The sequence below is a fragment of the Coturnix japonica genome, chromosome 2, assembly GCF_054131305.1.
Source record: "Coturnix japonica strain WE chromosome 2, WE-NBRP24, whole genome shotgun sequence".
NCBI classification, from domain to species: Eukaryota; Metazoa; Chordata; class Aves; order Galliformes; family Phasianidae; genus Coturnix; species Coturnix japonica.
In genome coordinates, this window is record NC_140664.1 from 114,930,435 (window position 1) to 114,941,680 (window position 11,246).

General features: G+C 47.9%; 1 protein-coding gene across 1 annotated transcript; it reads right to left on the reverse strand.

Annotated features, from left to right (window-relative positions):
* Positions 1-2,341: 2,341 nt before the first annotated feature.
* LOC107309093 (uncharacterized) lies at positions 2,342-9,193 on the reverse strand. The gene is made up of 13 exons (XM_085539267.1): positions 8,369-9,193; positions 8,113-8,297; positions 7,761-7,865; positions 7,374-7,526; positions 7,050-7,201; positions 6,510-6,657; positions 5,917-6,054; positions 5,039-5,215; positions 4,282-4,437; positions 4,044-4,145; positions 3,824-3,926; positions 3,532-3,591; positions 2,342-3,290 (listed from the first exon to the last, which is right to left on the reverse strand). The coding sequence occupies exons 1-13, from the start codon at positions 8,484-8,486 to the stop codon at positions 3,142-3,144; spliced, it is 1,746 nt and encodes a 581-aa protein (XP_085395393.1). The 5' UTR covers positions 8,487-9,193; the 3' UTR covers positions 2,342-3,141.
* Between the last annotated feature and the right edge of the window lie 2,053 nt (positions 9,194-11,246).

Consider the following 11,246-nt stretch of genomic DNA (forward strand, 5'->3'; position numbering starts at 1 on the left):
TCTAGCCAAATGACTGCCAATGCAATAGCTTCAGCTTCTGGCTTAAACTGAAACGACAGATGTACAATCACATGGCAATCAGGAAATTTGTTCTGCTTTTTTTTCCAAATTGCTACTGACCCCAGCCATATCCTTATGTCAATAAGGAGGTGTGAAAACAGGAATCTGGGGAAAGAACAGACTATTAAGCAACTTAGAAATGCCGGGGGGTGGGGGGTGGGGTTGTTGTTTTTTTCTTTTTTTAATTGGGTTTGTTCCAAAAGGACTTAAATAGCTAGTAGCCTGCTTCAAAACTATTTTGTTAAAAGCAGCTACCTAAAATCCTGATTTTTTTCCAAAGGAAGCTTCTTCTTTCTTTTATTTTAAACTAATAATAATAATAATAATAATAATAATAAAGCTTTTCAGACACAAAAGAAAGCTAAATGTACTGTAAATGACTAACCCATTTCATGCTGTCTATTCCATTGTGGCAGGTACTGATGGGCCTTTGGAATAGCTGCTATAGACACAGACAACATTAAGCAGCTGTCTGTTCAGCCTGGCCTGGCCAGTCAGAAGATCCATCCGTGGGGTTGCTTCGAGTGGAAAAGCAACAGACACTGACTGCTATAAAAACAGTGTACAGACAGCAGTACCACACCAACAGGGATTCCTTGCTCCCCACTCCTAAGTCACAGAGTTATAAGCAAAACTCACTCACCTTTAAATAGCTACACGTGGCCAGTAGAGAGTGAAGGCTGACAATAAACTACTGTGGCCTGAATGAGGTCACACCCCCCTGAGTGCTGCAGTATCACACATGTTAGAACTTCAGTATGAGTGGAGTGGTATTTTCTTCAGTGGAACTGCATGCTGTTGCTGTTTGTCCAGTTCTCCAAAGAATCCAGTTCATCCACATCGGTCTTCTTCCCCTACGGCTCACCTTGTGGAATTCAGGGACAGGCTGTTATTGTGCCTTTAAGATATCTATCTTGAGGAGAATCCAGGCTTCCTGGACACCTCTACCCTTAAGGAGCAACTCCCAAGAGAACCCTGTAACAGGTGTCCTGAACGGGTTAAAGTCCACCCTCTAGAAGTTCAAGAGAGCAGTTTTGGTAGTCACCCTTCTGACATTTCCAAGAACAAAGAATTCTACCATTTCACGGTTGATCTGCCCAAGACAGTCCCCAGCTTTCACATCTTCCATCAGTCCTTCACTGTTAGAGAAGAGCAGGTCTACCAGAGCACCACCCCTGGTAGGCTCTCATACCAGCTGCATAAGGAAGCTATCTTCCACACACTGTAGAAACTTCTTGGATTGCATCCTCTGCACGGTATTATATTCCCAACATATATCAGGGAAGTTGAAGTCTCCCAAGAGAATGAGTGCTGGTGAACGTGCAACTTCCAGAAGCTGCTCATAGAATGCCTCATCCATCTCTTCATCCTGATTAGGTGGTCTATTACAGACCCCCACCAAGATGTCACCCCTGCAGGCCTTCCCGCTGATCCTTACCCAAAGATACTCCACTTTATCATTCCCAACCCTAAGCTCTACAACTTCAAATCAGTCTTTAATAGAAAGAGCTACATTACCACCCTTTCCTTCCTTGTCCATCCCTTCTGAAGAGCTTGTAACCATCCATCACAACACTCCAGTCGTGGGAGTGGTCCCACCATGTTTCAGTAAGAGCACAGTTGCTTCCAGCTCCTTCTGCTTGAAAGCTGAAGGAAAAACACCCCAAAGTACCCATTCTTGCACGCTCATCTTAATCACTGGAATGTCTGCTTTAGAAAAAGAGCTTCTTTTCAATTTGGTTATAAAACAGATTATTGTTAAAAGGAAATTCACATGAAACTTAATAATAGTGGCTACACAAACTAATTAATTCTGATTTTTGCATAGCAATAAAAATTCTGGAATTTCAAATTACCTAGAAATAGATATTTTCTATTTCAATCTGTTGATTAAAAAAATTGTTGAAAGAGTATCTCATGTGTATACTGTGCAGAGTCTCCTTGAATGCTCTGTCATATTTTTTTTCAGAGCTAAGGCCTATAGGAGCAATCTAGCTTAGCCAAAGCCAAGTTGCCTTCTATCAGCACCTCGCATCTTCAGCAACTGTAATTATTCTTGAAAATTTGGTGAAAAGCTTGGTGATTTTTACCACTAACATTACACCAGCTACAGGTTAGACTGCTTGCTTTCATGTCCTTACAAAAGTACATGAAATGGATGAGCATCCACTTCTTTTTTTGGCTGTTCCTGTTGCTTTTACTCCGAGGGTAAATGATACTGGCTTTGCTGGTGAACTTCTCCACTCTGTTGCTGTGGGTTTTTAAAATTTCTATTTTTCCATTTCAAAAAATGCAATTTTGGCGCTGTTCTCCCATTTCCAACGATCCAGTGAAATTCCAGTCTCATTCTGATGACAATAAGATGAATCATATTGCATTCTGAAGAGGACAAAGAATGCTTACTCCATCCTTGGTTCTTGTGCACAGGGACCCTAATACCAATTCAGTTCATATGAGAAATTTCCTCAAGTGACTCTTCTTCCTGTGCCTTCCTTCATCTTCCATTATTTTGTTGTTGCGTTGCTATTAGCAGTAGTAATAAAAACAGTATTATTGTTGTTATTTTAAGAGTCAAATGTCATCAAAGAAAGCTTGCAGAATCATTTCTAATCTGGTTTTGAAATGCAAACTCAAAAGCAAAGATCTTGAAGTCTGGATTCCTGGGTCTCCAAGACATAGGAAAAGAAAATATGTTTTTTTATCTTTTTCCACATGACACTTACTTATGCCCAAGCACACAGCACTATAAGCAAGCAGGAGCTTTGCTGCCCAGCATTTCAGCTTTGCAAAAGCTAGGAAAACCATAACTTTTCTGCTTGCTTAAACAGTTCCAACAGCTCTCTAATGGTCACGGGCAGACATCTTCTCCAGGTCTTCCTTGCAAAGGCTTTCTGGTGTGCTTTTCATCTTAATCAGTCACTAACTACAGACCCAGTTCTAATCAGCTTGGTTCCTGTTCTTCATTTCAAGATGTCTGTGCTCCTAGGCTCGTTTCGTTGTTAAGGGGGTCTGTCTTGCATAACGTCCTAGCAACATTACTGTACAAGGGTCCTAGCAACGTTACTGTACAAGAATTATCCTTCAGATGGCTACACAGGACGAGCGGCAAAGTGCTGCGAGCCTGATCTGTGCTGATGCCGCCTTCTGCCTTTGATGTCTCAGCTTCTGGATTGTCTCAGATGCCAGGGAACGGACTGCCAGATGGGTGTCATCTTCCAAAGGCTGAAGGGCTGCAACAGAAGGAAACAGAGCAGAGACTGACCAGTCTGCAGAGAGCCACCATCTTCCCCTCTGGACCATGCCAGCCCCAATTCTTGCTTTTCCTGGCCAGGAGGAGCACGTGAGACTTTGGGGTCAGCCGGAAGACACTGCTCAGGATTGCCAGGAATGCTCCTTTGCCCCTGCAGCATTTCCTTGCAGAGTGTTGGCTCTGCCCCCAGCCCCAACACTCACAGAACTGCCCTCACTCACCACTGCAGAGTTTATTCAGCATCTTCTCACTCTGTTCCCTGGAGTGCTTCCCAGTCAGCCCTAGGGAAAGAGCTCCGTCAGACACCCACTCCCCAAACGCTGCCAGGAGTGCAGACCCCAGCCCTGCCAGCCTATCTGCTTCCCTTTCCGTGCTGCAGGCAGGGACGGTGCCCAAGGGGGAACCTGAGCAAGGCACCCACTGGAGCAACCAGCATGGGCAGGGTGTAGCTGGGGGCTTCAGGGCTGTGCCTTCCTGCCAGAGCCCAAAGAGGGATGCAGGGGTTGGGCTCACCAATGAATTTGACAGCCTCGCATCTCAAGGAGGCCTGAGAATCCTCCAGGTATGGCAGGCTCTGACACAGGTAGCCTTCCACTCTCTTTCTGTCCTGCTGCAGCTGAAGAAGAACAGAAGAGCATGGGGCTTGCAAAGCGTCCACAGCTGCTGGTGCAACCCCTCCTCCAGCATCCCCGTTCCCCCAGCAAAAAGCTGGGGGCTGTGTGATTGTCCTTACCAAACATTTCATGATCCCCACTGTGTTATTCTGCTGGGCCTGGTGCTTGAGCTCCTTCCACTTCAGGAAATTTGCACAAGACACAAGGGATTCCCCAGATGCCTACAGAACAACAGATGCAGGGACATGGCACACATCCCAGTGTCTGAATGCTTGCTGAACTTGTTCTCCATTGCAGAATACAGCTAAGCTATCAGCACACCACTGCCTGCACACTAGTCAGGTCTGAAATTCATACCTGTGCTACGCTCAGGGTCTCGTCACTCATCTGAAAGAGCAGAGGGAGCAGGCCCCTGCACACGGTCTTCTTCATGCTTCCCTTCTTATACCACACCACAGCATCCATCACATCCTTAAAGAGGCAGATGGAACCTTCTCGCACTTCACATGATGCCTGAGGGAGAACAGGAGGACCTCAGACCTCAGCAACACACTCTCACTGCCCATGGTGAGCATGAGTGTAGGCATGGCTGATGTGAAAGGAGGTGGTCTGGAGTCACATTCAGCACAAAGGTGCAGTGTAGTCATGCAAAGCAATGTAACAGGTTTCCAGCATGGGTTACCTGTGCTTCAGAGTGCTCCCCCAGCCAACCCACCAGGTCAAAGCGGAGCTGCCCTGGTACCTTGGGAGTGTTGGACAAGGAAGAGACAGAGCTGGCCTTTGGCAGTACCTTTGGGGTACATGCTGCCTGCTCAGCCTCCACATCCCTGCTGTGGTCCCTGGAGAGAATGCTTGGCACTGGTGGAAAAGGGAGCGCTGGAGGTTCTGAAAGTAATCCTTGGCAGAAGGTATTTTGCTCAGGTGCCACACTGAGCCCCAGCACGGGGTCCTGACATCACCAAGAACAACCAAGCTGCACTACCAGGGACATGGCCTTCTGGGCTGCAGAGCCCACAAGACATCTCATTCCTGAGAGCCCAGAGAAGGAGAGAAAGGAGAAGGCACTCCTGTCAAGCACCCATCCGCAGAGCTTAGCCTCCCACAACAGACTTACATGATTAAAAAGAGGCAGGATCTTCTCAGCCAGCTCCAGAGCAAAGGGACTGGCGTGCCTCTTCTCCAAATGGCGCATTGCATTTCTGAGGATTTTCAGCACCTTCAGAGTAATGGGTGTGTTGGCAAACCGCAGGGTCTCCATGACGCCTGGAAACAGGGCCCGTATTTCTCTTGCCTGTACAAAACACACAATTTCCATCAGGAGGACAGTGGCCACCCTGGCATAAAAGCTCTGATTACAGAGCAGCATCCACATGCCTCGCTTGCTGGCAGCTGCCACAGGAATGGAAGCTGTAGATTCCAGGAAGGTGGTGGCCAAGGGTGCCAAGGATGGGGAAGGTAGGAGAAGGAGGACAGGAGAACAGAATCACAGAATCACAGAATTATCAAGGTTGGAAAAGACCTAGAAGATCATCTAGTCCAACCATTACCAATAATTCCTGGCTAAATCATATTCCTCAACACCACATCCAAGCGTTTCTTGAACACTCCCATGGTCGGTGACTCCACCACCTCCCTGGGCAGTGCATTCCAATGCCTAACTACTCTTTCCGAAAAGTAATACTTCCTAATGTCCAGCCTGAATCTCCCCTGACACAGCTTAAAACCTTTCCCTCTAATTCTATCACTGATTACACAAGAGAAGAGGCCATCCCCCAGTGAGCAAGGACTCCATGCCCCCTGCTCAGCCACCCCCTTTTCCAACAGGCCCCCAGGGAACCCATCTGGAAAGCTTCTGGAAATCTCAGCCACCAGGCCCCACCACAACTATCACCCCAACTCCCAAGTGTCAGGCAAGGCCAAAGTACAGTGTTGCCCACCACCCCAGCACCAGGCTGCCAACAAGAGGGCTACGTTTGACAAGGTCCTGCTCACCATCTCAGGTCTATCAGACAGCAGTACAAGGCGTCTGAGCACCAGCCAGAGTATTGGCAGGCTTTCAACATTCAGAAGCCTCTGGAGCAGTGCAGGCTTACACAGCTCTTTCACAATCTCTTCAGTGGGAGGCATCACCTGAAATGAACACAGCAGTGAGAGCCAGGCAGAGGCAGCAGGATTTCCTGCACCCTGCAGCTCCTGGCACCTCAGGGCAGGGCACTGGGGAGACATAGCCTGGCCTGAGGTAGCAGTGCCTTTGGAGGGCCCCCCCATCCATCTGCACCCAGGCCTAGCACTATGCAGGATGGCTTTCTACCCCGCTCCTCCTGCCCTCTGAGCTTCTGAAGCCTCTGAGGAGTGCTTGACCAGCAGGAGCTGGTACAAAAGAGACACTAGCCATGGGTGGCCACAGGCAATAAAGCCTGCTTAGTCTGCATGGAGGCAGTGGCTCTCCCAGGCCCCAGCCATGGCTCTGACTCTGCAACAGCCCCTGCCTCAGGTTTCCAGTCTGGGGAGCAAGGCAGGGGAAGGCAGGGAGATGGAGAAAGAGTGCCCTGAAGGAGAACATGGTGCTTTGTCCAGTAACTCACAGTCAGGCAAAGGAGGCGTGATTCTGCTGTGGTGATGCTCAGTATTTCACAAAGCTGTTGGTCCTGGAAAACATTGCTCAGTTCATCCCAGATCCCCTCAGACGTTTCCAGAAGGGGCAGCACACTCTTCAATATGTCCAGGGTAGTGCTATAAACAGAGAGCAATGCTGTGTCATCAGGACTGCCTTAGCCACAGCACCATGGCTCAGGCTGGTCCACTACACCCCAGGCTGTGCTGCAGCCCTGAGCCTGCTGCCTCATGTGCTTGGGAGGACCTAGAAGCCTGGCCTGGGCAAGCAGTAGGGGCAGAGATGGCTTTCCCTGAGGGGCAGGGCAGGAGCCTAATGGGGGGCTCTGGGCTGCCATGGTTGGTAATTGGCTGCTGCAGCCCTGAGTGGCCCACCAGCACTTGAAAGCACAGTGGGATGGAGGGCCTGCTCCTTGGGATGTCCTGCAGCTTTCCTTGGCTCTAGCTACCAGACCATTTCTGAGCCCTGTTCTTCACATGGAACAAACATGTGGGACTTTCTAGGCTAATACCTGTCAGTCTGTGGAAGATCAGTCAACACACTCCTCAGCACATCTGTGGGAAACTGGATGGTCAGCACATCCAGCACTGAGAATAGGATCTGCTGTACTGATATGCTCTTGGTTTTCAGGTTTGTGTGGATGCATCCCAGAATCTCTGGCACCTGTTGTGAGAATGCAGGGAGACTGCTGCTGCCACTGGACTACAGCAATTTGCTTGCCAGGCTATGTTATTACTGCCCTTCCACAGCTCTTTGCTGCCTTAAAATGGCTTCAGATTCCCAAGAGCTGTGGTGGGCAGGGTAAGGCATGACAATCTAGCCTCACACTGCTTACATCCATCAGCCAGGTTCCAGGGTCCCTCCAAACTACATCCAGCATAATCTCAGCCCACTTCTTTTCATCAAAACTGTAGTCTCCAGTGATCTTCTCAAGGGTCACAAGGGCAATGTCTGTCCTCTGAGAAGGCGGAAGGTTTTTTCCAAGTGGCTACAGTAAGAAGGAAAAAAGGAGGGAAGGCATGTTAAACTGAGTGAGATAATACCGTCTGGAGTGGGATGACCACAGGCAAAAGGAAGGATAAAGACCCTCCCTTCAGGTCAAAAGCATTCTGAGGGTTCACTTCTGAGCCCCAGCTTGTCTCACAGGTACTCCTGAGCTGTAGAGGTAGCTCTGGGATGCAAAGAATGAGAGTACCTGGTTGGAATTTTCATGTCTCCTTACCTGCTGCCAGAAACTGCTGGTCATGAAATCACTAAGCTTCCAGATCTGCCCTAAAGTCCTCTCACACACAGGTTTTGTCTTGGAGATGGTGAAAGGCAGCAGCACCTGTGAGGAGAGGAACTGCTGGTTATCCTAGGAGCTGCTGATGTCCACTCCAGGAGAAGCAGGTCTGCTGAGCTCCTAGCTGGAATCACAGCATCCATCCAGGTTTCCCCTGAGCTTATGCCAAGCTCATCATGGGACTACTGCCACTGGGGTCCCTTGCTGGCTCCAGCAGCTGCCAGTGCTGTTTCCATGGAGAGGGACCGTCTGGAGATGCAGGCACAGCCAAGATAGAGATGGCTGCTCTTACCTTCTCCTTGCTGATGCCATTAGCTTCAATGCAATCTACGGCCTCCTTTGCCACTTCAGACAGAGGCCAGTCAGCATCTGACCAAGGAGAGAGAGCAGTGCTATAGAGGGGCCAAAGGCAGGTGCGAGCAGAGGAAGGAGCTTTCCAGCCCTGGGCTCGCTCCCCTGGCACAGTCTGCCCCGTGCCTGTCAGGACAAGGGGCTCTGGTGTCGAGCAGGGGGCAGCCCTGCCCACCCCACTGGGGACCCTCACTCACCAGCATGCAGTGGGTTCAACTCAGGCACTTTGTAGGGCTCTGGTGGAGATCTTCTCTCCTGGGGAGCCCCACTCTCCTCCCATGCCATGCTGGAGCAGCTGGGGGGTCTCTCCTCCATCCCGTGGGATGAAGGCTGAGGGTAGGGGTGGGGCAGCTGTGGGGCTGCCAAAGGTAGAAGGAAACGACTTAGGCTGTGTTTGGGGGCTCTTCGCCAGACCCGCACACTCTGAGGGACTGCACTGTCTCCTCACTGTCCTGACGGACACTGCAGGCAATCTACTGTTGGTGCCAGCTATGTCTGGGTGTCACAAGGACGAGTCACAAAGGGCTGCCCTGCCTGGGTAGGGCTGGTTCCAGACCCTGGTTGAAATGGCGCAGACCAAACTCCTCAGCGGGAAGGATGTGTGTGCCTGCTTACCCAGATAGCTTTTGAAGTGGGCCTGAGAGCAGCTGGACTGCTGAGGCTCTTGTGCTTCTGCTGTGAGGCCAGAGATGGCCGCAGCAGGGCAGAGGAGGTAGACGAAGACTCGCTGTCAGCTCAGCAGCTGTTTTGCTCACAGGCTCGTGAGCTCCAAGGCTTTTATTTCTGAATTGTAAAGATGTAAATAAATGGTAATTTTCACACAGAAGATACAGTTCTGTGCCCTTATTTCTGATTTGCTGACAATACAATGTCAAATAACTGGGAACACGGCAGTCCAACAAGGCATTTCCCTATACTTCATCAGAAGCAGCTGAAATTAATGAGGACCTGAAGCTGTTACCTTTCTGGCAGTTTTCTAACATCAACTAGTTAAAAGTTTTAACTCAGCCATTAATACAGCATGTCAGTTACTATTTATTTCTTTATTTATTTCCTTTTGGCCAGGAATGATTTAAAAAAGCTGACAAGACAACTAAAGGTCTGAGCCTACTGTATAAATGTTCTGGTAAAGTTAAACTTTTTTTCCTCTTATGTTTTACAATCTCTAAACAATATCCATCTGGGGAATGCTGTCATTTAGAGATTTGGCCTTTTCTTGGTGTCACCTGGGGACTTCCACAATGCAATTAAGTCAGCTTTTATCCTTGTCTTCATCATCCTTCATACGGAGACAGAAATCAAGTTAAACTGAGCTCTTAATACTGATATCCATAAGAAGCCTTATAAAGCCACCAAATGAGTAGAAGAGAATAAGAAAAGATTTCAAGTGAAGAGCTGGTGACTTTGCAGAGCATACATAAACTCTGGTTCTTTGAATTGGAACATGCCTGAGTTGGGACAAGTTTTCATATTTTTGGACAGTCTGTTTGAAAACTAGATGACCATTATTTGCTTTTTTTCGTGAGAAAGGATGCCATAGCAAGGTTTTCTCAGTTCTGTATTTCCTGTGTGCCAGAATCATTTTTTGTCCACCAAAGTTGAGCTTACTGACGTGTAAAATCTCCAGCAACAGAAAGTCAAAGCCTGCCACGCAAAGACACTGTCACACAAGAAAAGATTTTTAAAAGTGATGCCTCTAATAAGAAATTTTGATGATGAAATATTGATGATTGATGTCACCTTTTGGTCATACCTCTATGTGCAGGCCTGAGTTAGATTGTAGTTCCATCCAGCTGCTTGTAGTTGTACTCAAAGCTAAGGAAGGAGATGCTGCTTACTCACTTTGTGGCGCTGTTAGTTATTGTGAGTTTCCACCAAGGTGCATAATGGATTACTTCTCTTTCCGTCTGTTTGGAAAATCAAGGAAAAAGAATGGAAAATTCAAATATGGAGAGATATGATTGGTGTGGAACACCTGATGTGGTTATGAAAGTAAATGTCTTCAGAAGTTTACGTGACACCTGCTGGGAACTGGACCGATTCTGTAGGGCTGGTTTTCCTCAGAAAAAAAGCTGGCCAACTCACATCAGCAGGATCTGAAATCACCTTGTGTTACTGAAACCTGTGGCTTCCTTGTTCTGCTCTGGTGTTTTTTACAAAATGAACATATTTGCAGCAGTAGAGTGGCATGCTCATATTTATTTAAATCTTTGGTGCTTATTTAATGTGTTTAAATAATCTGGAAAACAGCAAAAACACAGAGCCAGCAAGTCCCTTCTCAAGTTCCTGGAGACAGCTGCATTTTAATGCTTCATATCGAGCTTCATGCCAACTCTTTCTCTTCTTATGCACTCAACCTCACTGCACTATTCTTCTGAAGTTCATCCCAGGTCTGCATCTCTTGGCAGGCTAAAAACTTCACAAAATCACAAAACCATAGGGGTTGGAATTGACCTGAAGAGATCATTGAGTACAGACCCCATGCTACAGCAGGTATGCTACAGTAGGTCATTCAGGTAGGTATCCTGCCAAGCCTTGGATATCTCCACAGAAGTAGACATCATTCTATCCTAGAAGGCCATCAGACTGGTCAAGCACGATCTGCCCTTGGTGAAGCCATGCTGGTTGTCTCAGATCACCTCTTTGTCCCATATGTGCCTTAAGCTTTGAGGAGAACCTGCTCCATGATCTTCCCAGGCACAGAGATTAGGCTGACCTGCCTGTAGTTCTCCTGGACTTCCTTTCTCAGTTTCTTAAAAATAGGGCTAATGTTTCCCTTTTTTAAGTCACTGGGGGCTTCACCAGACAGCCATGACGTTTCAAATATGATGGAGGACATATATTATGCAGGCTGCTCCAAACATAATGTAGATTCCAAGAAAACAAAGAGGAGGCTTTACTTCTGGAGCAACCTGCATATATGCAGCCCAAGATGATCCTTGTTCACTGAGTGTGGCCCAAGCAAGTCAAAAGTTTGGACATGTCTGTCCTAATATAACACCTGCTGATGAGATTTCAGTGCTGGCTTTGTCTGAATATACTGTACAGTATATCCATTTATGAGAGGCGGTTCAT